The 27,540-nt window shown below is 39.0% G+C and overlaps 2 protein-coding genes across 2 annotated transcripts; both read right to left on the reverse strand.

The window, feature by feature from the left end:
• Positions 1-608: 608 nt before the first annotated feature.
• chrna1 (cholinergic receptor, nicotinic, alpha 1 (muscle)) lies at positions 609-10,285 on the reverse strand. Its single transcript, XM_042494093.1, has 9 exons — positions 10,116-10,285; positions 8,038-8,180; positions 7,904-7,948; positions 6,966-7,075; positions 6,334-6,529; positions 5,195-5,432; positions 1,618-1,841; positions 1,171-1,410; positions 609-1,078 (listed from the first exon to the last, which is right to left on the reverse strand). The coding sequence occupies exons 1-9, from the start codon at positions 10,156-10,158 to the stop codon at positions 950-952; spliced, it is 1,368 nt and encodes a 455-aa protein (XP_042350027.1). The 5' UTR covers positions 10,159-10,285; the 3' UTR covers positions 609-949.
• A 5,201-nt stretch (positions 10,286-15,486) lies between these two features.
• On the reverse strand, positions 15,487-27,202 carry chn1 (chimerin 1). The gene is made up of 7 exons (XM_042494857.1): positions 26,509-27,202; positions 24,605-24,689; positions 20,983-21,156; positions 19,806-19,883; positions 18,826-18,963; positions 17,565-17,670; positions 15,487-16,207 (listed from the first exon to the last, which is right to left on the reverse strand). The coding sequence occupies exons 1-7, from the start codon at positions 26,758-26,760 to the stop codon at positions 16,036-16,038; spliced, it is 1,005 nt and encodes a 334-aa protein (XP_042350791.1). The 5' UTR covers positions 26,761-27,202; the 3' UTR covers positions 15,487-16,035.
• Positions 27,203-27,540: the final 338 nt, after the last annotated feature.

Raw genomic sequence — 27,540 nt, forward strand, 5'->3', positions numbered from 1 at the left:
AGGTCATGAGTCTAAGTCACTCCCTTTTACAGCCCAACCCACATCAAGTTTTTTTTCATTCTTTGTGACATGACTATAACTCAACTCTGCAATGTCCCTCACCTTTTTCTATTTGGTGTCAACGTATTGTTTTTGTTTTACTGCCAGCAACTTATGTAACTGTTTTGGCTCTGTCTCACTGTTCTCATCAGCATGTCTACTTCATGTCTGCTGAATGTGTAAAAAGACAACTTGAACCACGTGTTGACTGAATAATGCAAGGCAACATAATCTGCATTTGTATTTGAATTTCAAATAGATGGTTAAGAGAAAAATAAACACATCTGAATAGTGCAGTGTGAAACAGCACTGGACTCTGCATAGAAAGGCACACTTGGAGAGGCTGGGTGCTTCAGAAAGCTGGTGTTTCTATTGTCCAACAAGAAAATGCCATCTAAAAATCTGAACTCCACGAGAGATAATGTGTGATTGTACTGTGGCTATTCAATTTTCTACTTTTAAATTTCCCACCTTTAGACTTATGGAATCTTAAAAGTGTGCAACACAACTGGTCAGTTTATTAAAGTCTTAGGTTATATGGACTCTGACATACACTAAGGACCCTGAGCAAGACTGCATGTGTACATCAGTCACCCTGAAAAACTGACAAAATCCCTTTAATTCAATTGTTCCCTATAAACATGTCAAGGAAAATATGTCTTTTGAATTAATAAAACATTTTCATTGCACATATATATTCTTTTAAAAAAAGAAAGAAAAACAACGCTGCTCTGTCATAAAATGTGCTGACGATACAACAAAAGCGAACAGAGATTCAAACAGGCAGAATATGCTGTTAATGCTGCAGGCCGCATACATTGGCTTCAAACAAAAATGTAATACATTTCACATTGAGCAACACACTGGTCATTTGAGTGGTTAAACCAGTAAAACAGACGGAGCAGGCCTTTTAGAGCATGCTCAGCTCAATGAGACGGCCCGCAAACACGCCTAATGTGCCAATGAGACACACAGCCATGAACACACACAGCAGAATATGATCCAACACCATGGCCACAAACTTCCACTCCTCAGCAGCCTGGAAAGAGAAGAGGGACAATAGTGTCACATAAAGGCAAGAAGACTCACTGAAGATCAATATTGGAGACACTTTCTGTGTAAGAAGATTACATTGTTGGATTCCTCATCTGATTTCATGGTTTCTGCAATGTACTTGACTCCTTCAATGGCACTGCGGACGTCTGGGTTCTTGGTGATGGGCGACTGGTAAGGAACAGGGGAAGCCTGGTTGCCAGAGATGTCTGAGATGTCAAAATCACCTCCATATATACTAGATTTTGCCGGCTTTTCCTTTCCAGGGCGTTTCATTGTTGAGAAGAACATGATGTTGGGAATGGTTTCAATAAAAACCTGTCAGAAAAAGACAAAATATATACAGTGAGGAAAAAAACAAGGGAAAATGAAGATGTTCTGTCTGCTGCCACTAGATGGCAATATAATACAGATAAAAATATTAAGTTTTGCTCTCCAACGCTTGGAAACAGAACTGATTCATTTCTAGTCATTTAGCTATACACTCAGAACACTTCAAGTCATTATTTTATTATATGAGTTCACCTTGCGGACCCAGTCTGGCATTGTGTGAGTGCTTGGGGAGCGGTGGTGGGTGTTAATGACAATCACAGTGATGATGATGGAGGCAATGACGAAGACCATGGTGAAGAGCATGTACTTCCCAATGAGCGGTACAGCACTGGAGGTGGAGGGGATCAGCTCCACAATGACCAGCAGGAACACAGTCAGAGACAGCAAGACAGAGATGCTGAGAGTCATCTTCTCACCTGCGAGACACACAGAAACATCTTTACTGCTCTTTTTAGAGAATACTGACCACGCAATATAATGTGACTGTGTTGGACATATTTGTGCTCAGCCAGCATTTAGACTGGTGTTTCCTTGTGTGGATGCTTGGATTTGATTAGAAGCATGGATGTATTACTGTCAGAAGAAAGACACAACATAACCTAAAAAGACACAAAATGACCTCAGAGAGACACAAAACCACAAAAAGATGCACAATGACTACAAAGGAATGAAAAACAACAACAAAAGAGGCAAAAACAACACTTCTTGCTCCAAGAGGTGGTGGGGCCTTTTGCATATCTGTGCCCAGGGGCCAGTTGTCTCATAATCCGCCTATTATTAGAAGGGTATAAATCTAAAGATTCGTGAGTAACAGCAAAAAAAACATTTAGCCAAACAATCTCACCTCAAAGTACATTTAGTAGCGCTTAATCTTTATCAGCAGATGGATTTTTCATGTGTAATTTGATCAAAATCTTTTAAACAGCCACTGAAAGGTCCTTAATATGGCAGTCTTCTAAATTAATCTAAATTCTGAAAAAAACAACATATTTTTTGCCACTCATCATCATCATCATCATCATCATCATCATCATCATCATCATCATCATCATCAAACCATTGTTTGCTCAAGGAAACTTTACTAAGCATAAAGCTGTTTTACAGCAATGCATTGAATTCATATTAGAAGTTACAAGGATAGATACTGTATACTCTATGACAGCAATCACAATAATACAATAAATTAAATTAATACTAATACTACAATATAATAATATAATACTAATAATATTTATTTTTCATACCTTCCTCCAATGTTTGCATTTTTTTCCTAGTAAACCAAGTATTATGCTTTGAAAACCATACAAATCAATAAAAATAAAAATAATAATCAAAATTAATTTAAAAAAATAACTGTTTTTCAGTTGAGCTGGTCACAGCTGATAGAGACAGGCTATGTAACTGAAGATGATGGGTCACATCTCAGATTCGATCCATGGTTACGCATCATAAAACAAAAAGGGTTAGGAACTCCTGAATTTAGACCATAGTGTCCATCAAAAATATTTCTAATTGTACACAGATGCATTTAAAGAGGACATATTGTGTTTTCAGTATGGAAATTAAGAGATGTCCACATTTTGTTTTATTTATACACAACTTTACGTTAAAAGACACACAGAGATAAGCCTGAAACCACAGTGGAAAATGTGGAGCTGCCACATTTAAATATGTTAGCTCACAAATAACATGCAATCTTAATATGTTGCCACAAGGGAGAGCTGTTTCCATGAGTAAATACTTCCTCTTCATCCAATCAGGATTCCATCTCTAGTATTTGCACAACAGCACAGTAACTGCATTGTTCATCCACAGCAGCAAATCACACTTAAAGAGTGAGAGGCATTTTTGTTTTTTGTCTCCAAACCCAACAATAGCACAAGTCAACAGTTTCTGACACCCTCACAAGTAAAATGCAAGACGTGTTGTTTTTGTTGCTCAGTAAGAGCAGTTATCCCAGAGAGAGCATCTTTTGGCACCAGCAATCTCCTCCACACTTTCCTGTCAGCAGTCATATCAGAAACCGGGATCAAGTGATGTATTATACATTAAAGCAAAGGCCTGCTTTCAGACATGACAGCACAGAGGGACCCTGGGTAATGAGGCAGACCTACACACTGGGAACACGGCCAGATGTGCACACAAGCAGTGCAGTTTCTGCAGCAGCCAATGTGGGGACACCTCAGAATTAGGGACAAGAATTTGTCTTGATGTCACTTATCACATCATAAATGCGTTTACATATCATATCATGAAAACACAGATGATAATAAAAATGCAGCAAGTTTACAGTAGATATGGATGCTTTTTTGTGATTTGCAAATAATTACTTCAGAGGTTGTTTTTTCTCTGCACATCTCTATTAATACACATATACAGTGATCATCTATAGGCCTTGCCCACTGTTCCTAATTGACCATTTCAGGAGTGAGCGACACTTACTATCATCTATTTTAAATAAATGTTTTCAAATTTTGGGAAATATGCTAATTTGCTTTCTTGCTAAAAGTTACAAAGAATGGAAATGGGGGAAACAGCTTGCCCAGTTCTGTCCAAAGACAGCAAAAGTCACCAACTAGCTCCTTAAATGATCACCAATTAACTTGTTTTATCTCATTTGCTTGAACAAATTTTAAAAAGAGTGAAATCGACATTTTTTTTATGGTGTGTTCTTTGTGGACTATTTCTTGGCTTTGCTATGGATGTTGCTCAGTGGCGCATGAAGCCAAAAAAAGTTTGACCTTCTAGGTGTAAAATTTCCTGGACCTTCTGCATCATTAGGACTGAGCAAGCAAACTTGAGATTTTTGCTGGCTGACTTCTGGTTTAGACCTAACTTGAATGATTTAATCTTCTTTAATGTCATCGGTCTACTAGATTTTTGAAATGTTATCAGACCAAATGGATGAAATTCTGATGGTCAAATTAGTCTTTTCAAAGGGATTGTAACACTAAAAAAACAAATATATCCACTGATTGATAGAAGTCTCTTTCCCAATGTAAGTCTACATGTGAGATTGGATTCAAAGTCCAGCACACTTCCTAGGGGCCTGGGAGTTCCTGGAGTCTTTTCGTCACTATGCTGGTACAAGACATAGGGCCAATTATTTATCTTCATAGGTGCTGGTAGGTAGCTGTTTTCCTGTTTTCAGTGTTTGTGCTAAGCCAAGATAACTGTCTCCTGGCTGAAGCTTTGCATTTAGCAGACGAATATCAGAGTGCTGTAAATCTTCAAATCTAAATCTCACCAACAAAGCAAATAAGTGTAAGCCTATTTCCCAAAGTGTTGAACTATGGCTTTACATGTACAGATTTCCTTCAGTCAAGAAATTACAACAAAAGCAAACACCTTGCAACATTTGCATTTCAGTAAAATGGACAATCCTAATGAATTGGAAAAATACACAAAGAGGACTGTTAAATTACGAATAATTGTCTTGTAGAGGACTGTATATGAACCTACTTTTACTAAAAATGTCGCAAGCAGCTCAACCCTTCCAGCAAAATACAATGGTCAAAATTAACGGGGGTCACATATAAAGACATACAATGAAAACAAGCATCTGGGCATATTGAATATATGATTTATTCTGAGAGTTGAAAATATATTGTGTGTGATGAATATTTAAATATCTGTTGAGTTTCTTGGTTTTTGAAAATCAGAAAATAGCAACTGATGTATCTTTTATGTCATAATGTCATTATCATATTAACTGATACTTGGAGATATCCCAGTAAAAAGAAACAATGAGGAATGAGAGTCAACGTACCGGAGTCTGTAGGAAGATAGAAGACCAGGCCAGTCAGGAAGGAGAAGAGCATGCAGGGGATGATGACGTTGACGATGAAGTACAGAGGGAGCCGCAGCATGAGGAAGTGGTATGTGATGTCCAGGTAAGGGGTTTCTGGGCAGCAAGCGTAATACACCCAGTGCTTCCAGCCACGGGATTCCTTCATCACCCACTCTCCACTTTCCATAAAGTTACTCAGATCAGGGCGGTCACTGTCCTGGTGAGAGGAAACAAAAAACAGAGTGATTATTTCTATTATTATCTTGTGCTCTGTATTATGTTTGGGCTCCAAAGTGATTGTTAAATAAGATGTTAAAATGTGTTAAGGTTGTGTTCCTACATTGTAAGCTGCAATCATGACCAACGCGCTCACAGTAGTGAAGAAGGAAGCAATCACAAGTGGTTAAGTTAGGAGGCAGTTTGGGGTGGAGGATTGTCATAAAACACAGGAGATTTGTTTTTGTCACCATATTTGTTCTTCTAACCTAACCACAGTAACTTTACATTAATTATGTAAGATATGTGAATTACGTAATTAACATTAAGGACGTAACTTCTTCCATGGGGTGCTAATTTTTGTGGATATCTTAAAAACTGCTGTATGTGCATTTTCCCTGGATATCATATGAACTGTTATATGAACGTTGAACATAAACACCTCTGTGCATGGCCTGCTCGTCACCCATCTATGGAGGCCCACACCAGGTTGTCCTGTGCGAGTATAAATAAAGCTTGAAGCAGCAACCAGGAGACAGTTAGTATAGCTTAGCATAAAGCCTGAAAGCAGGGGGAGACAGGGTGAGTCAGGCTCGGTCCAAAGGTTCAAGCTCACTAATTAACACATTATATCTCTTTTGTTTAATCTCTACATAAACTGTTATGGGACTTCAGGAAGTCATTGCTCCTAGACCAGAAATAGTTTGGCACAAAATCCCCCATCAAACTGAAATATGTCTACATTTTCCCTTCGGTTTCTTTACTAATGAAACAAACAAGATTAAATATGCTAATTGGTGAGCTCTAGAGATGCTGGAGATATGAAAATGGTGTTAATCTTCTCATCAAACTCTCAGCAAACAAGCAAATAAGAATATTTAAAATGGCCTGAATTGTATTACAGGATTAACGACGACTAAGTTTCCATCATAGGTCCAGGTGCCCAGCTTCATGCTGCAGTTCTGGAGGTCAAAGGGGAAATGCAGCACAATGATTTCACAGTAACTCTTGAAGATGGCAGGCGGGTTCCAAGTGATCATCCCCGTGTACTCCAGCAGCACTTTGGTCTCATGAACGATGGCAAAGTCTCCATCAGCACTGCGGGCACAGAAAAATACAGGCTGCATCAACACAGGGAGATAAAAAGCTAAATGTTAACGCAGGGGGACATCAGTGCCCGAGGACAGGTCAGTGCTGCTGCTGCACCCCAGCCAACCAGCGCTCAGCTTGGCACAAGATGTTGTGGCAGCAGAGCTGGTTGTCAGGGAAAAAAGCAGCATGTCAGACGCAGCATATGGTGGGAGGAGGGGGGACTCGCAATACAGAGTCCAGATTTAGCCTAATGAAATCTGAGCTTTCACATACTGCATACTGGAGTATAGGAAAGTGTGACTCAAAACATCACTGAGAGGTGTGTTAATTGTTTGTAGAGGTTTGCTTACGGTCATGTAAAGCTTATTGTAATGAATGAAACAAGCTTGAAACAAAATGAAAGAGGGGCATGACATGGATTGAATATAACCTTATAACGTACTTGTTGTAGAGAACCAGATCAGGGCGCCAAATGTCAGTGGAGGGAACTCTGATCTTTTTGATGCCACCGTAATCCTCCGGGTTCCACTGCAAGTTCACATCTTTCCATTGCTGAAAAACACAGACAAGGGCATCCAGAAAAATGGACAGTACTTAAACAGAGGCAAATATAAACTTCTATGGAGAGGTGACAAATATAAACTTTTAAAAGGATAATTTAATTTTTCTAAAGCAGATTTCATTCCTATTTGCTACATAGAAAGAAAAAGAGATTTGGAATCTCAGTGGCACTATTCCTGGTTAAATAAAGGTTATATTAAAAAAATAAAGATTAATACATAAAAAAAAATTAAAGGTTAAATAAAAAAAATACAATAAAATAAAAGACCAGTGTTTCTCAATTTTCTCAATGTTTTTTTTTAAACCCATAGAGGAATAATACTTATCATCTTTTACAGTAAATAAGTTGGTATCTGCAATATTGTTTAATGAAGTGTTCTTTACATATAGAGAAACGTATATAAACTGAATACAAAAAAGATCCCTTTAGCACTATAGAAATGTTTTTTGTGCAATACAAGACCAGGATCTGTGACTTTTTCCTCTTGTATAATCTCTTAAAATGGTGCAAGAAAGAAACGGTACCTCTGTAGTATATTTTGTATAGCCTGCTAATTATTGTGATCAGTCCTGAGGTTTTCATTTATGATATACTTGTGGGGACAAAAAAATATTTGTTTATATTTCCTTACATTTCTTTGCCTCAGGAGTTTTGTTTGTTTGTTTGTATGTTTTTGTTTTTTTTACACTTGGGACATTTATTTGTAATTACAGAAACATGATGATGTATTTTTTCCCATCTCTTTCTTACACATTCTTATTGCAACATCATTGCGGCTTTCTGCAATACAGTGGAACAAAATTAAACACGTATCAAACCTGCTTCAGTCGCACGTTGCTGCTGACAATCTGGTTGACCTCATCCTGTGAATGCAGATAAATGTGTTCAGACAGCTGATGACGGTGAATGTTAAACAGAGGGTTGTTACATGTCGTGTGACACGAGACCTCACCACACTGATGAGCTGGATGAGCTGAAGGCCCACAGTAACAACCACCGGGTCCTTGAAGTGGCTGACAGGACGGACAACCTTATTGTAGCCAGTGAAGAGGGTTTGGACCAGACGGGTTTCATCAGGGGAGGCCCAGGCAGCGCCTAAAATTAAATGAAACACACCATACGGGCTCAATAGGCTGTTTACTTATACACATACTTATACTGTGTAATTAGTCTTATATCTATCATATAACTTTACTGTGTCATATTATATGTACAGTGTTGGGAAGGTTACTTTTGAAATGCAATCATTTACTGATTCCAGTTCCCTGTTAATAATATAACAATTCTAATTATTTCATCAAAGTGATGTAACTTTACTTTACATTGGACTACTTTGATTTGTCTGTAAATTGGCTATGCTAAAAGAAAGCGTTCCTGCAGAGCGAAAATATGCAAAACAGCAGAATGAATGTTACATTCTTTACATTAATTTTTTTACCGAAAAGAATACATTATGATTAGAAACTGCAATTTAATAACATTTTTTCTCATTAACTATAACTGATTACAGCTACATGTAGTGTACTGCAGTTTAGTTTAAACTCATGTAACTAGTTTAAGGTCTAGTGTGCAGGATTTAGTGCCATTGGGAACTGATGTTGCAGATTTAAACCAACTGAAACTTCTCCTGTGTGCCAAGTAGGCGAAGTGTGGCAGCCAAGCGAAAACGTCTAGAGCCAGTGTTTGGTTTGTCCGTTCTTGCCTAGTTGAGATAAATGAAAGACTCCATGGAAAGAAACAACCCCGTATAAACAGCTCATTCTAAGGTAATGAAAACACAATGATTCTTATTTCTTAAAAATGAATAAAAACATAGTCATGAATATTATATTCCATATTTTTGGCTAATAGATGCCCCTAAATCCTGCATACTGGACCTTTAAGAGTTAGTCACGAACATCCAGGTGAAATGTGCATAAAGTGTGCATCAATTTTATATTATTTTATTTGATCAAATTGATATATTTGTCAGATTTTTATTGCTCCTTTCTCTTGTTTTTGACCCCTGGAGTGGAATTAATAAAGTCTTGTATTATGTTATGTTATGTTATGTTATCTTTACAGTTTGTCTTTACACCTCAAGCTGCCTCTTGAATGAGCTGGAAAATCCTCTCGTGTCAGTAGAGAATATTGCTTTAAGAACATCTGACACTTGAGATGAGTTCATTTAATATGAGCTGAAAAATAGATATGACGTTGAGTGTAATACTATGGCATTTGTGAATATACAGTATGTTCATGTGTTGTTTTAAGTGAACTGAAACTGACCCACTTTAACTTGGTGTGTGCAGTGTACGGGCGTAAATGCTGGACATTAAATGTGTGCATTTTGGTGATCACAAAAAGTCTCTGTCAATTACTTTATTGATTTTCAATGTTTTAAATGTAGTCTACTGGCTTTATAGCAGATATAACCACAAGGTAATTACATTCAAGCATAAACCTAAAAGGACTGTAATGTAAATGTGTGCATTTGTACATATATACTGATGGATCTAAGTATGGAAATAGTGCATTCAAACATATGATTTCCCCCCTGTAAGGTTGTTAAGAGAGATGTTCTCTTACCACTACATATCTGTCACAAGCCAGAGCAGGATCCCCTTTCATTTTTCAGCTGACCTTGAAACGAAGGTCATTTTACAGCAACATGCTGTTTGAATGGTTGAATGATTCACCAGACATTCAACTCAGTAAACTAAGGAATCGCCAGAACATAATTATGCAGGTAACTTCATGTGGTGACAGACAGACAAAAGGTTGAGAAGCAAAGTGAAAACAGCACACATGCCCTTGTCAATCAAAGAGCCGGTTTGTACAGAACTAAAATTTGCTCATTAGTTTTGTTGTTTGAGTTGGATCAACTTTCACTGACCTGAGATGAGTACACACCAATACACATAATTAATGCAAACATGCAAGTTCTTGTTTTTATGGACTTTCTTTATGCTTTAATTCAAGCAAAGTTAAACAGACATTTATTTCCACAGGTAACCAATACACATTATCTTTAGTTTCAAATAAACTTACCTGCTAAAATGACTAGATGGAAAATGAGAAGTAAAGTATTCATTCTTGCCAATAAACCCAGGCATCCAAAAGCAAGATCCAAGTTCAACACGATGCCTGTTGACCACTTGAGAATTAAAAAGGTTTGACCCACCTAAAACATTCTTTCAGCACTGGCAAATAACTTAGTGTACGAGCTCCAAGCTCTCCACTGGCAGCCTTGTTGTTATTGTCTGACAGCGGATGTGAGTGACCGGCTGCCAATGCTTGTCATTTGAGAGGGCCACATTCTTTGTCATCTGTTATAAGATCAACGTGCCAGAGTAATCCACCACTGAAATATCCCATCGTGAACTTGGCCACACACAACCTCGAGGTGAGAAGAGACGTGGCAGCACATGCCTGCTGCTTTTTATTACTTGTGTCAGTGATAAACTATCCGTGCTCCCTTAAAATCTTTACACAAAGCTCCTTCTAATGTTTACACACATACTAAGTAATGATTTCACATGTATATATTACACTGAGAAAACAGTTTGATCTTACTTAAAAAAAACAAACAAAAAAACAATCTTGAATCCGATTACATTGAAAAAGAAAGGTAAATAGGACATTAATCTTGATTTTAGTTTGATTTAGTTTATTTTATATCTAAGTGTTAAGTTTTCTTGAAATGTAGTTGTATTGATTTAATTTTGTAAAGCTGTTGCAACTTAAAAATGAAAAGTTAAATTACCCTGTTCTTTCTAAGTGTTAGCAACTTCAGTACACAAAGTTAGTCTGACTTGACCATCAGAAAGAGGATTTTGCTCTTAGCTCTGCCAAGTTCAAGTTTGACCTTGGAAACAATATTTGACAAAAAAGTCTTATAGGGCCATTTAGTAGCTGTCAGAGCTTTATAATATAATAATATTCATCAAGCTCATCAAAAAGATCCAAGATTAGAATTTTCTGTATCTGTTGATAAATTTAAGTGCATCATAAAGAATATGGTGACTGAGGCATGTGGTTGTTTTTCTTAAGAGGCCACTGTGTTTAATACCTGATATTTTTTGTTTCATTGTGATTTTTCCATGTGCCATGTTGTATATGTTAGATTTTAATATTTTGTCATCTTATTGTGGCTGCTACCTTGTAAAGTTCTCTTTTGTAAAGTTCTTGATCTGAATGCAACTTCCTGGTAAATTAAACTTAGAATATGGCCTTAGATAGCTCAGATGTTTAAAACAGCCTTTTGTGTTTGCTGGTGGCCAGGTGTTACACCCATGTTTCCCCCTTCTGCTCCTCACCACCCCACCCTGTCGGGCCCGTGATGGGTCAGGCAACTCAATTTCCTCACATCCCGAATCCGTTCAATCAACCAGTCACTCAACCGCTCGCCTCATTCATCTCACTTAGGGACAAATGACCATTTTGGCAATGTCTGAATTAAGAGAGATTTGTCTCAACCCACCCCCTCTCTATCTCCAATCACTCAGGCCACCTGAATTTACACCATGTAAGCACCGCTCTGCCTTTCTTTCAGTCTGTCATGTAACACGAGGACAAGCCAGCTTTGTATGTGTTCAGTCGACCTGTAGTCCCCGGCGTCTGTGTGCTCTGTCCAGTGTTAATTAAAACACTTTGAAGGCTCAAGTCGCGATTAAAGTCTCTGGAGGATGATGAGCTGTGTGTTTATATGTGCTCTGTAAAGTGATTAAATGTTCACTGAATCTGAATGAAAGCGTCCATGTAATATCTGCAGGGGGGTGGCTGCAAACTGGACAACATACTGTATGTTTATGCCTCCATGAAGATTAAGAGGATTAAGAGTTTTCAAAGGAGAGATTATGATGTGTGTCGAGTGGCATATTCAAACATAAATATAGAAACATCTAACTCTCAACAGCATTAATGTCATTTCTTTGAAGAGGCAATTTAATATTTTCATCGTCTTAAACCTTTATATATGTGGTTTCACTGTTGCCAAGTATGAATGTGATATTTTAAAAGGATTTCTACTGGTTTGTTTACTTAATGTTGTTATGATGTTACTATAAGTTAACATTAATGAAACTCAACATCCATGATTACACCTCTGCTACTTGTAGTCTATGTGAAAAACAAAAAATAAAGGTTTCCATTTTGTTCACGTGGCTGAACGGAAAATTTTCTGATATTTCAACATTTGAAAATGTATTCAGGTCAGCTGTTTGCAGCGAGGAGAGCATTACCATCCAGTCAACAGAGAAAGGTCAGTTATCTCATGGATCACAGCCTTTTAAATTTAGTCTCATTACTGTGAATGAGGCAAATCCACTGCACAATGCATTTGGCAGACATTACTCCAGCACGGCATTATCGCACCATCTGACTGAGGGATAGAAAGCTTGATAGCTTTATTGGTATGGTTTACCTCCTTTCACAGTCAACGCCTGATGTAGATGGAGGTATGATATATTTAAAATCGCTGATAATGGCGGGGGAGGCTAAACGGTTGGATGAAAATCCAATTTTACCACACAATCACCAGAGACAAGTCTGAATTTGGCTTGTATTAACTCAACGTGATGTGGTCACAAAACCAGGTTGATTAAATGTCAAGCAGTGATTGGTACTCAGATGCATTGTGGGGAAATTTAAAGCACAAAAACCTAAACACAGGAAACAGCTGAATGCAAAGCTGCAGACAATATGAGGTGCCCAACACTGCGGTTACATCAAATTTTATATTCATCAATAATAATCACACCTAAAAGCTCACATCCAAAAAATCTAAATTTAAAGATTCAGTGTGTAGGAATAAGGGGCATTGGCAGATGTGGAATATAATAAATATGTTTCCTTCAGTTTATAATTAGCTGAAAATAAGAATTGTCTTGTTGTTGTTACTTTTGTTGTTACTCCTTGTTCAGCGATCCACCATGTTTCTACAGTGGCCCAGAACTGACAAACCAAACACAGGCTCCAAATAGGACATTCACATTTTCCCATTTTCAGCCAGCCTCTGTAGATAGCAGCCCCTCTGAAACAAGCAGCTTTGAAAATACACTGCTTTTTAAATGAGAAACTGCTTTATTCTGTATCTGCTTAAATCACCAGGTTTGTTTGTTTTGGAGACGAAAGGACCCATGCCAATAAATCAGCTCATGGTAAAAACCCCTTGAACATCTGGATCTTCACTTGAAAAAAGATGAGCACACATCAGCAAGTGCTGGGCTAGCAGACCCACTCTGATGAGCCAAACAACATCAGAGAGAGAGAGACAGATTTGTAATGTAAAACTGCTTTATTTCATGTTTTTAAATCACCTGGCCAGTACTTTTTTAAAGAGGAGGAAACCGCTACAGAAAATTCAGCTGCTGATAAAAACCTCCTGAACAATGAACACTTCAGGAATTATAACCAGGAGAAGTTTCAGCTGGTTACAATCTGCAATCCTCACCACTGGATGCCACTTAATGCCCCGAAATCTTTCACACTGTTCCCTTAACACAAAATGTTAAATAAATACACTTTCCAAATATCCAAATAACTCCTGGAGCTCTAACAGTTTGAAACAGCAGTCATGTGATGAGCCCGTGATGGCTGTGCATGGCTGGTTCGTAGAATTTGCTTGGAAAGACATAACCTGTGGGTAATTAAAACTAAAAATGCATAAATTTGATGTGACATTGTTTGCACATATATCCAGTAATTAACAGTCTCTCAAATGCAGGAGTGGTACTGCCTTAGGTGTTGTGTGTTTGGGTTTTAATCTCACAGTGAATCAGTGTGACGGATGTGTTGTGAGAGGGGGTTTATGGAAAGTCACATGACGTGTGGCTTTTAGGCACGGCCTGTCATCCTGAATATGCAGGATGGAGGACTATTAGTCCTATCTGCTGGGGTCATGTTGCTGCCTCAAACAAGTATGTTGCTCTGGTCAAATGTTTTAAGCAGCATTAAATATTTATATATTCTTTAGGCTTTTCAAGGATACAGATGCTGTATCCCCTTTCTGTCTAGGGGGCTCAGCCTCAAGCCCATTATTCAAGACAGAAATCTTTAAAGACGGGTCACAAATATAGTTTTATTTACAAAAAATGTTGGTAATTTCCCAGAAGAGCTGGGCACTGCAGTTTATATTTAACTTAACCCTAACAGGAATGAATAGTGCAGTTGTTGGTCACTATTTTCAGCTGTGGATTAATACACATGTTGTGCTCTAGTGAGTATTTATGGCAGCAGGACGACGTACAAGAGACAAACTCAAAATAAACTACATTGTCCACATGTATGATACTGATGTGTCTCAAGTTATATGAAGGTTTAAAAGAACGAAAAGTTCAATGAGGTGTTTTGGACTGCAAATGAGGCTGAAGCCAAAGAGGAATTAACTTCACCTTTGGCTACATGGTCAACATTTGTTAGTAAAACCCATTTTTGGTTTTGGTCTTTTCATGTGATCTGATGACACTATGATGAATATAAAATACTTCCAGCCTCTTCTTTAGAGCAAAGACAAATAAAAAAAAGAGTGACCACTGTTCTGTCACAACATCGAAACATAATGTTTCAGCATATTTGCGACGTATGAAACAAACAAATTTAACATATCTCTGGTTTTCAGAAATGTACAATGCCAATATTTATTCCAGTTGATTGGATTGATCATATAGTTGTCGTAGTTTCCAGATCCAACAAGCAAATGTGTACAGGGAAAACACTCTGATAAAACCATAATCTCCCTCAAAATATCCAATGGATACAGTTAGCTTCTAGTTGGTTAACATAGAGGGTGGTTGTGACTTTTCAATACAAAAATTATAACTTGAGTCAAATTAAACAAATGTCTGTCTTGATAAGGATAAACAATTTTCTCAGCTAAATTTATGCACAGGATAAACTAACAAGAAATAAAATCTGCTTACTGCCACCCCATGTGATTAAAATGAAAGACCGAGTGAAAGGGTTGCAGGGTTCACATAGGGAGTGAACAGCTGAACTCAATAAGGTTAATGAGAAGTAAACAAAGAAAGGGGAGGAAAGGAAGTGAGGTAAGTGAGGAGAGAAGTGTCAAAATAAAGGGGAAAAAAGGAATATTTACCAAATCTAGTCCAAATAAATGATTATGTTGCTGTGTATCTGCTGAATCCATCATCTAGCAGAATCTAGCAGCTGTTTGTTAACATGTTTTCCATGTCAGCTTACATGTCGCGCATACAGTTCGTTTCTGCTGCCCCCAAGTGACCATAAAAAAGTTGTTGATGCAGGTTTAACGCACAATTTGATCTTTATTATGGTAAATCAGATGACTCATGAAGCACTTAATTTCTCAGAGTAAGGTTTAATAAATTAAAGTGATCATGCACAAGTTGTGTACAAAAACATTACAATAAAAAAAAAAATTAAATTCACAAATAATGCTGTTTATAACAATAAAAATGTTAAGGTCAGGCAAATGCACCAGTGTGTACACATTAACAGGAAAGGCTCATTCAACTACTTCAGGTTACATAAAAACAGCCGAGAGGATAAAAAAATACAGCATCATAAAAATTACCCCAAACATCAGTAGCTTATCTTTATATCCAGCTAATGTTTAACTGAAAGGAGCTGCATCGCAGGCAGCCGGGAATGTGGACTATCGAACTACTACAGAACAGACAAAAGCAAAATCACAGCGCTACACAATCCGAACACATGCTGGGTTACCACTACAAAGCAACAAAGACCTTGCACCATGCATGCTGGCCTGTCAGCTTCTGAAAATCCCCCGACAAAAATGGGGAGACATAGAGTACGTACAAGTGTAAAGTTCACTGTCCACACCAGATACAGTGGAGGGCAGATGTTAGGTCAGCACTAGTCCATACGCAGGGCATTTTAAAAAAATGTTTCAATCAGTGTAATACAAACTGTCATCCAAGTCTTTACGCAAAAGAATGATTAGCAGTTCTATAAAAGTCCTGATCTGTGTTCAGAAGAGCACATCTTCATTTTTAATGAGCACCTCCACCACCTGTCTCTGGTAGCGAATATCATTAAGTGCTGTCATAGCGTCCTGGTTCGGTGCGCGCATGAGAGTGGGTCCGAAAACGATGGCGAGGTTCTCTGCGTTCATCAGGTTGAATTTCTCATTCTGTGTCACCCTATGAAAATATATTTGAAAGACAGAAAAGAACATTTTAAAAAGTTAGAAACAAAGATAAATTGTGGATCAAACAGAGTTTTAGGGACTGTATGAAAATTACTATAGTGGGGAGGGGAACTTTATTAAAGTTTTAAAAAGACGGGCCCTCTTCAGTGTCACTAATATTTGTCTTGTAGCTTCCCCCTATTTGCAACACCGTCCCCACAGTATCTCAAAATGATGTCACACTAATCATTTTTACACAGAGAGATCTTGGCAACAAGGCCGTTTCATTACGACACCTTTGTTTTTTGTATAGAATCAACCAACAGCAGCAATATGGATGCCCCAGTGAGTTTTTTCAGACAGCATGCCAGCATCCCAGAAGCAACAAGACCCAAGTTGGGCCGACGCTGAACGCATGATTTGCACCGTTGGCCCTCTTCAACCCTTGCCGGCTTTTTTTTCCACCGATTCAGCATGATGAATCATATTCTTTGACTGAGTAGCTAACTGCCTGCTACTTTTTTAAATCAGTGGGTCCTGTCCTACAGACTGTCCTTTTTAAACAGACATTGATTTAGCGCTGATTCTGCCTCTGCTTCTGGTTTAAAGGTGAGACAACTCTGTCCCCCAATTCAGCGACTGTACATTTTACAAAGATCGATGAGGTGGAAAACTGCACAACTTCCCGCCTCAACCCTTTGAAACCTGAGAACATAATTTCTTTCAAAAACACGGGTTAAGGCAATAGGAACCTCAAGGACAAAATTACCCAATAAATTAACAAAAAATAAATTGAAAAACACAAGAAAATAAATCAAAAATTTAAAAAAAAAGAGTAAAAGAAGTTTAAAAAACAAACAACAACAAACAAACAAACAAGGAAATACTTACAAAGTAAAACAAAAATTCTGCAAAATTATTTAAAATATGTAAATATGATAATATAGTCATATAGTTTTTGGGCACTTTACAAGTAATATAAATATTTCTCCAAATTACTTATTTCTTGCAATTTGCAGAACATTTCTTGCCAAGTTGCTCTACCTTTTTTATTCTCGTGTTTTCAAAAGAAAGCAAAACAAATTGTTCAGGGTTTGAAAGTTTAAATATTTGTGAAAGGCGTCAGACACACAAGAAAAGAAATGTCAAACAAGGTTTCAAAGGGTAAGTTATTTTAGCCATCCATTATCATCAATTTGAGACAGTAAACTTCAATTGAAACCATAATAAAATTCCATATACTGGCCTATACATACTGCTCTTTTACCATCAAAAAAAAAGCACAATAATTCCAGTTTTCCAGAACTACTTCATCCTATTAACTTTCACACGGTCCCTAACCTCCTGCAGAGTTTGACTGCAATGCTCACCTTTTTAAATGTGCCATGAGGTACTTCAAAGTTTCACTGTGCGATGGCGGCAGCAAAGCGAGCGCTTCACGGAAAGCTTCCAGCTTCTTCTCTGGGTCTGTGAGTTCTGAGCAGAAACAGAAAAGAGTTATGAATTAAAAGTGGCCAGAGTGCACTCTCTGACCTCAGAGGAGCAGGAATCGATGTTGGTATTTCCTGTGGGGTATGAAAAGCTATTAGTCTCAGAGAAGTCTGAGGCTGCTTGAGATCGCTAATGAACATTGTGAATGGGTTCTTGTTTGTAATATTTTGCAAATTATGGGTACAATTAGAGTTAAATACTGAATTCAGGAATCTGGGTCAGTGTTTTGAAAGTCATGGTCTGATTCTGAAAAGTCAGCTGAATAAACTGCATTTCCATAGTTTTGTTCCAACTGAGACCGAGGAAAATTATCAATGAATGTTCTCTTTTTTCCCAATAACAGCCATAAAATCTGTGCAAGTGAAGTTGCAGCTTCAAGAATGTATCAAAGCAATTTCTGCAGAAAAAGATGTGTCAGAATTAATGAATGTAATGTGACTCACTGTGTGACCACATGAAGACAACAACATAAAGCCCAACTGTGACTGTCTGCCATCTGTACAGGCACACTATTCAACAACACCTGCGGCATCATGCTTCAGTGATTTTAGACAGCATGCCAGCATCGTGGAAGCAAAACAGGTGTGACATGTGTGATGTGTAACACAACAGCATTGGCTTCTACTGTGACATAACATATATATATAACATATAACACATGTCAGCAGTGCTTTACAAACAATAACAATGGCACAACATGTCAATAACAATTATTTACTGTCCATTTTATGGCAACTGATCTGGTCCTCTGCTCGGGGGAGTAGGGAGCTCCCAGACCTCATTGTTTTCCCAGTGTGCAGACATTAATGGACATGCTTCTTCTCATCATTTTTTTTTTTTTTTTGAGTTAGCTGCTGACTGCTATAAGCTCCTTTTTAAATCTCCCACAGTGGGTCACACACATAAACATTGTCAAAACATCACACCTGTCCTGCCCATTATCCCATCCTGCCGGCTGTCCCTTTTACATAGACACCATTTTACTGCCATTACTGTCTTTCTTGCCGCCTCGATACCTTATATACAGAATAGTCTCTACATTTTTTTTAAGTAAATCCTGCAGAGTATATCTTAAACTACAGCAAATCCAACACAGTGAAACAGGTGTGTGTCTGACTAATTTGTCTTGTTTTGACTTACTTGCAGCCTCGATGAACCTGGGGTAAGCATCGTACGAGATGATGGGAACAGGCAAATCCCTGAGGTAAAGTTTCAGTGCACCCGTGATGATATTGATGTCTTCATAGGCGTTCACTGAGATGTCTGTCTTGTCCCCATCTGTGAAAATGTGACATTACATTACATTAATTGCTGATGAGTTTATCAAAAGCGACTGACAATGAGTGCATTCAACAATGAGGGTACGACCTAAAACGAGCAAAAACCACATTAATTTCCTCAGATATGCTACTTCAAGTGCTATATTTGGTTGTTGGTTGAATGTGTGATGGATGAGAAGAAGAGTTTTTGCACTGTGAAAACAGCTGACGTCAACAATCTCACATCACTGCCTGAATTGAGGAATAAAGAGATTATGTTACTGTGGGTGTGAAAAAGAAATCTTCTCTCACTCTGTATTTTGCAAAGTAGCTGCTATCATCTGCCTGGCCTGTTTTATTCTGACTTCCCCTCAGTTATGCATGCTTTCCAGAGCAGGCCATGGCCTACTTGTGCTGGCAGACTGAACATCACAGCGCTGTGAGCTGGAATGACACTCTGTCATGGATGATCTCCCACATGCGGATCTGGAGAAGAGTTTAGCCCACTGCTGCAGGGTTTTTCTTACAGTTAAAATTCACACTGCACTGGGGCAAGACAGGCTCATTCCCACTAAGTCTACTACTGAATCCCAACACAGCGGAAGAGTTGTTTTTTTTCCCCGGCTATGTTTAAGGCAGTAAGAGTACATCTATGGTTTGTATCCCCTGAGGTCCCCCTGTCTGTCCACACTGTGAAACCCAGCGTGAGAGGGATAGGATCTCCCAGATGGACAGTAATCCTCCACAAATGTGTCACTTTCTCATTAATCCAAAGTGTTCTTCGAGTCTTATGTAAACATATGAAAGCACAAATCAATCGTCACGTTGTGAGCTGACAGAAATCCATAAAGAAACACGTACCTTTGTCAAATGCCATCTTGACTTCTTCCAAAGAATCACTGAATCCAGATATTCTGTAGAGGCCTTCAGACTTCAGTCCTTGAGGGACAAACATAATTTAAAAAAATATTAAAAAACAACCTTTGAGACATCATCAGGGGTGTCATGAGTAATATAGAAAAAATCCCGTTCATATATCGCCTTGCATAATTAAGGAAATGCCATTAAACACCCTTAAATATGCATAAAAAATTAAGGATAAAATGTCCACAGTGTCACATAATAGAACAACATGGGCAGATGCAAATAGTTTTCCGCATCACTGGGCAAAATAATAAAGACATAAATCAAACTTAGCTACAGACATATATTAGAGGGCAGACAATGAGGGAGCAATGAGTTTCCTCCATAGCTGAATGATTTAACTGAAAAGCAATCAAATAAGGCAGCAGGAAACAGAGTAATGTATTCCTCATTACACGTTCACAATTACCCGCACACTCATCACTCCACTCAGTCATTCCCCCCGCCCAAAAAATATTAACTCAGTTAGCAATGTAAGCAGACTTTAAATGCTTCAAACTGAGTAGTATGTACTCGCTTGCTGATCCAAACAATAGTCCCTACCAGGGCAAAATCTGACTACATCATTAAAATGTCATCTTATGGGCCTTGGCAGGAATGTTCAATGTGGGCTGATGTCGATATGAAATTTTAAATTATTTACTGATACCAACGATGTGCCAATATTATGATGCAATACTACCAAAACATTACGTTTCTCAAACTAAATTCAGTTCAAAATGAAAAATAGAAACTTGAACATTCATACCACCATTTGTAATCATTTGACTATTAAAGATCTAGTAGTAATTAGATTTCAAAATGAAGTATGCTGTTTATTATAAGAATTAAATTATCATGGCCTTTCTTTGTTTGCAGCATGTCAGCCACAAACCTTCAATGTAAAGTCTTCACTATATTTTTTAGTAGCAAATCATTTCTGAACTGTTGTTGTTGTTGTTTTTTAGTTTGTTTTTTTTAAATGTCTGGCTTAAAATGAACTAAATGTGTATTTAAACTACACTGCATTCATCACATTTACACCATGGAGGAAAGTAGTCTTATAATGAGCTATAAATATGACACACACACATACACACACACAAACAAACACACACAGTCACTCTAAACTGACCTCTTGATTCAATCTCTCGTATGCACATGTCCACCACCATGGGTCGCGCTGTGTTATAAGCTTGCACCAGGGTCGTGAGGTCACAGCTGTAGACTTTACGGATGTGTCTGAGGTCCGGCTTGCAGTCGTTGGGCACCAGAGATGAACAGTGTTTGTGGACGTTCAAACCACAATCTACAGACAGAGACGTACAGCGGATTTAGTTTTTTTAACTGCAGCTTAAAAAAAGTCAAAAAGGAAGAGTTACATGCTATGGTGTTTTTCAACTATAAAATGTATCAACCAGAATACAAAGTCAACTGAATCATTCCGTGCAGGTCAGTCATTTTATCTCTGAACTGAGGACTATTATGCAAATTGACATTCAACATCAGGTTCATTTGGATTTGGTTGGCGGGTTTTATGTGTGTTTTGGCTCGCAGAACAGTGTTAATTCCCTCGATCGATGTTTGCCCCCCTAAATGTCACAAGACCACTGAAGAGCTCCTCTCTCTACACCACATACTGGTGACATTGGAGTCACCTTGAGCACTGGCTAAAGTCTAAAGTCACCTCCAGAGGGCCATTTCTTTATTAAAAACAATTTTAAAAAATGACAGAGCATTAATCTATGAAATAGTCGTGTTTGTCTTTTTCAATTTGCATGAAAGCATTTAATAGTCAATCAAACAACAGGGAAAATGCATTTGATAATTTTTAGATGTGTGGAAATTCTCCTCTTGATGTCTTTTTTTCCTCCTGTATGATATTTTTCGAGACGCTGGATGCACCACACTGGGTGTTCAAATGGCATATTAGTCATGATGTCAGTTTAAGTATCCCACGTCGCTTTTTGTCTTCAGTCACAGCGGCTGGGGCCTGAGGCACAGCTGTTTCAGGGCAGGATTCACCTTGTCGGGAACAGAGGCGCCCGTGGAGAGCAGATGCAGAGAGAGAGAGCAGCTCGGCTTTGTAATACAGACGCATGGAGGGAATTAGAGGAACACTGAAAACTCCCTGGCCTTGGGGAGGGATAGTAGTCTGTGCTGCTGCTGCTGCTGCTGCTGCTGCTGCTGCTGCTGTGCTCTATTCTTCTCCAAATCCAAGCTTGCACACAATGGCTGTGGAAGCAGCATTTGAGGCGCTGCGGGCAACACTAGACCTACTTTCCCAGACTAAAATGGGGCAGCTCTTCAAGCTCTTTAGATCTTTTGAGCCGTCTCCCAAGTTTTGAATGGGCTTTTTTGACAAATCATGTCTGCTATTTGATTCCAAAAACATAAAAAATACCATTTTGGAGAATTACTACTTTTTTATTTTAAATGTATATTTTAAAAAAAACTTCTCACAGCTCAGAATCTATGCTTCTGGAGAACCTCAGACAATATTGAGATTAATATGGGTCCCTGGAGAAATTCACGCAGCCTGAATTTATATGCATTGATGCAGAAATGTAATTACTTTAAGAGATGATTCTCTTAAGGATATGAGACAGGCAGTATAATAGAGGACGGCCTGTCATCACACACAAGTCTGCTGAGCTCCTGATGTCCATGTGAGCACACTGATGGTCCTGCTGGGTCCCAGGTGGGGCGGGTGAGGGTGAAAAAGAGGCCCTAGGGACACCAGTAGCCAGGAGACAGGGGACGCTGCTTTACTGCACCGTCAGCTCTGTCTCCGTTGCTATGGCGAGAATGCTGCTGATCAGCTTTGGCTAAAGGGCTCTGAGACGAGGTTTAATGGTGGCTGGTTCCTAATTTCTAATCAGCACATTATCATCATGCAGACTAGCAGAGATACCAGTTAAAACCGGTCTCATTTTAACTGGAACTGAAGACAAAACGCAGCACTTGTAGTTGTTGGATTTTTGTTTTTTTACCAAGTATTTAAGTTAAATAGGGGTTGAGCCGCTTGACCTAGCTCTTTGGTTGAAGCCGCAGAATTTTAATGTGTGTGGAAACAGAGCTCCTTCCCCACGCTCCGAGCTCTGCTCCTCATTAAAGAGACATGCCAGCTTTGTTTTCCTTCATGGGCATGATGGGATGAGGCTGGGGGGCGTACTCTGATGAGGAAATGTGGCACAACAAGCACAAGCAGAGGCTGGCTTCCTGGCACGCGGCCAAAAACAGTTCACACATACAAAAAGAAAAGGGGGTGGGAGGACATTTTTTGGTATGCAAATTTGAGCATCATGTGAGACTTCGCTGCCCTAGATTCTGGTAGCTGTGGTCGAGACTGAAGGAATGGCAGCAGAAGAGTTTATAAAGATTGGCTCCAAACATATGTGCCTTTTTTGTGTGTGTGTTTTTTCTTTTTTTATTGTTGTCAGCGTTCAAAATCAAGACATTAATAATTTACGCAAGCGCTCCCACAGATTTGTGTGACATACTTTGTTTCATCAATAAAACATCAAAGGCTCACATCAAACTATATTATAGCACTATTCTGGGATGTGGAGCAGATTCCAACAACAGCTACAGTGAAACAGAAATCTCATTTGAGTATTTGACAAGCAAACTGGCAAATATAACAGAAGCATTTACCTCACAATAACAACGTGTGTGTACACTCCATCCATCACTCAAAATAAAGGGGCATTTATAAAGGACTCAAAATAATTCCAGATTGAAGGCAGTGCTGGATCGAGCAAATTCTGCACCCTAGACAAGCTTATCCTGGGCCCCCTACCCCATCCCCCAAAGTTATATTATTTCCTCTTATCATTATTATTATTATATTTTCTTTATCTTGTTTTTATTACGAACCAGAGCAAGAGCTGGTGAAAAATCAAAACAACCAATCAATAAAGGAATACAGTATGCGCAAAATTTTTCTATCCTTTTTTGTTCTGCACCCATAATAGCTTTTGCCTCTTTTTTATGTTTACACTTTTTTACTCTGATAGTCGTCATTTGAGCTCCACTCCCTGATATCCCTATTATTTTTTTATGCAAAAAAATCAGGATACCCTCTGGGTATCGCCCTGGAAGATCTGTGGGAAGATCCACCACTGATTGAACGTGAATAGTGAATAATTTTTATGCTCACACTGTGGAGCATAATGACAAGATGCATTAGACAAACACAATGAGCTGAGCTTTGTATGCTGCTGTAGTGAGCTTACTGTTGCGTGTTTATGAGGTTATAATGCAGCAAATGTTTATCCATCAAAATCACAGGACTGGAAACACAGATAGCCTTTGTTTTTCTAATAATGACAAGATGTGAAGAACAACTCATGCCCTGAGCTGAAAAGAAATCATTATTTCTATAAAGAATAAAGAGCTACTTTTAGATTTTATGTATCTGTCAGCTCTGACTGACAGTGCTGAAACGCACTCTTCTGCATGTTCGAGCTCCATTCATAAACCCAGTGAGGAAAAAAATGTAGGTCAGAAATAAGGATTTAACATCACATAAAGTACATGTTACATCATAGCAATAGAGTGTACTCACTTTACTCTATTATACAACCTCTAATCCACAAACTACTGTTGGGATTTTTCGATTAGAACTCGATAATCCAGCTCCAGATGCACTAAAAACCAAGTAACCCATATACAGTAATGCCCGCTTTGTGCACCACGAATGTAGCATTAAAGCAGTTTATATAAGACAAGTGTTGATGCAGAACAAGATGTACCTGCACATTTGACTCCCTGAGCCATCAGTCCCCACATGAAGCTGGCACAGTGTTCACACCAGTGAGGCCCTCGAAAGGTATGGACCTACAACAGAGAGGAGGACAGTGACAGATATTAGTGATGAAGTGTAATGAGGTGACAGCGGGGAGTCGTAGCTACACAGACACCAGATCTCCTTCTTTGGCCATACAGGAGACCTGTTGATGCTGCCACCTTAAATGAGGCAGAGGAGGAGGATTGTTGTTCAAACAGACTCTCAAAATGACAACACTGAGGTGAGCTGGGACTCTGAGCAGAGGGGGCTTTGCCATCTCGGCGCAGTAGGATTTGACACTTCACCAGAATAAGGGCACAAGTTGTCAGGGAAACTTGCTATGTAAACAGTAGGAGGCCACCTTGCTGGTTTAGGAAAAGGAGCCCCCACACTCCACCAGGTGACAACAGCACAGCCAATCAGGAAGGCCCCTAGGGGCGAGAACGAGCTGCATCTCTCCCTGTGTAAGTCGACAGAGACAAGAACTGCTAGTCTCCTTCATAACACTGTGCAGTTTGATCATTATGTTGACAAATACCAAATGGTGTTACGAAGGAAGTTATTTGAAAGTCAGCTATGATTAATGGCTATCTGAACCACACAGAGTGATGTCATCAGACATTTCTTTTCATGTTTACAGAATCTAGGATCACCATTTTACATGTATCTAATCCATTAGTGGAGGTGGAACTCACCAGAGGCCCTCAAATACAATATTGTTACAATACTTCGATCACAGTACAATAATATTGCAGTTGTAAATGTTTTACAATATGCTTGTTATTGTAATAACATATAGTTCTATAAATTGCAATTTATTACCTTTCTTCAACTACAAATTGAGGAAAACCTTAATCATCTATTTTTATCTAATATGATCAAATGTTCAGTCTGTTCATCTAATTACAGTTCTTTTTTTGCAGCAAAATTGACTCAAAAAGTAAATTATTTTATTCTATCATGTCTCATAAAGTCCAATTTGTGTTTGCAATATTCATATCTTTTTTAATTATAAAAAATCAATACTTGGTGTCTGTGTGTTGATGCAATATTGCCACGCAAAATATCTGGATACTATTCTGTATGTATTTTTTCCCCACCTCTATCAATTTGTGCAGTTAATGTCGTCATATTCTATGTTTGGTCTGTTATATGTACTGCATCATTTATTTCCTTTATGTTTACAGTAAAGAAAAAGGTCGAAATGCAGGTAGTGAATACATTTATCGACAGTATTAATACGAATTTAGGAGTAAAACTGCAGTTTAATTTGATAAAAGTGGTGTTTGAGTCTCAGAGCGGTGAATTTAGAAAGTTTAAAATACTTTAATTTTAGATGTTGATACTCTCTTTAGTATAAGTTCATTTAAATGTATCATCTTTTAGTTGTGGGGCTTTCAACACACGAACTAACCCATTGAAATGCAACATTCAGCAGTCCTTGCGCACAAAGCTGCAGCAGAGAGAGATTGGTAAGCATCAGCAGTTTGAAAGCCTTGAAGGTAATATTTCACCTGCTGCTCTCCATCCCATTAACCAGCCAAACTAGGAGAATGAGCCTGAGCCAAATAGGGATACACTCCTCCACTGTTTCCCCTCTCCATCGGCCTAATCTCTCCATCTGGTGCTCAAACTAACAGCAGTGGTCCACAGACCACCCAACAGATTTTCTTTTGATAAAGGCTCACTGGACAGACCAAAACAGCTCTGTTTTTCATCCCCTCTCTCCCAGTCTGTAGCACTCCCTCACTCCTCCTCCTCCTCCTCTTCCTGTCTCCCACATGGGAAGCATGAGAAGCAGCCCTCTGGCCACACATGATGAAATTAAAGCAATGTTTTGGAGATGCAACAGCTGATAGGAGTTCTCACCTTGAAGTTGTGGACTTTCTCAGATTTGGGTGTCCGCTCGCTCTCCTTCAGCGTGGCTCTGCGAACCAGTGAGGTGAGCTGTGAATAGGCGAAGAGTTTAAGTGGCTGCCAGAAAGTGGCTGGAGGTTTCTGTGGCCCCATCCTCATCCCCAGAGCTGCCGCCAGAATATCCTCCTGATTGGCCTCTCGCTTGGCCTTTTGCACCAGGGACTTCTCTTCTTTGTGAACCTCGTAGGACTCTCTAGATGGCATTCTGGTGCTGCAGTCTCCCAAACCAGATGAAGGAACAAATCCGGTGGAAAAGTCCCAAAAAAGGAGGGGAAAAGTATTTGATGCTCAGAGCAAGATATCAAATGATATTACTTGCATTGTCCCAATAAAATAGAGACATCACAGACAACAAAGTGCAAATTTGAATTGCAAAAAAAAGATTCTGGATATCATTTAAAGGCGTCCAATAGAGGGGGAAAAACAGTGGTCCTTATTAAATCCTCTCACAGCAGTGACAGTAGATGAAGTGGAGCCTCTGTGATTGGAGTGCCAGGTTTTATACAAAAGAGGTGCAGCCCTGGGTGCTCATGTGGTTCTCTGGGAACGTGTATGCAGATGAGCTGAGTGGTTGCGCTAATCCTCTCCTCCCTGTGCAGAGCTGATATTCTCCCTGGAACAGAGACAGCACACTATTGTGTATGGATGCCGTCAGGGCGGGCAGAGCGAGGGGGAGGAGTACAGGGGCGGACCCTGTAGTAGTCACAGCAGATTAAATGGAACCCACCAGCCAATCGCAGCATGGACACACTGGCTTTATAGTAACCACTACCCCGCCCCCACTCAGCCGTCCCCATCAGATATCCAAGCAGGGGACTCTGGGTAGGATGAAATGAGAGTGGGATGATAATGAGCAATGAATGAGTCATGCATCAAGAGTGGGCTGCTGCTGCTGCCGGCAGAACTTGCGACAGCAGTGGGCCGTTGGAGAGGAGCTATTTTCAAAATCATGTTGCCACAGAAACTGGTCAAGACTGGGAGCAC

Source organism: Plectropomus leopardus, chromosome 10 (genome assembly GCF_008729295.1).
Source record: "Plectropomus leopardus isolate mb chromosome 10, YSFRI_Pleo_2.0, whole genome shotgun sequence".
In the NCBI taxonomy this organism is placed as follows: Eukaryota; Metazoa; Chordata; class Actinopteri; order Perciformes; family Serranidae; genus Plectropomus; species Plectropomus leopardus.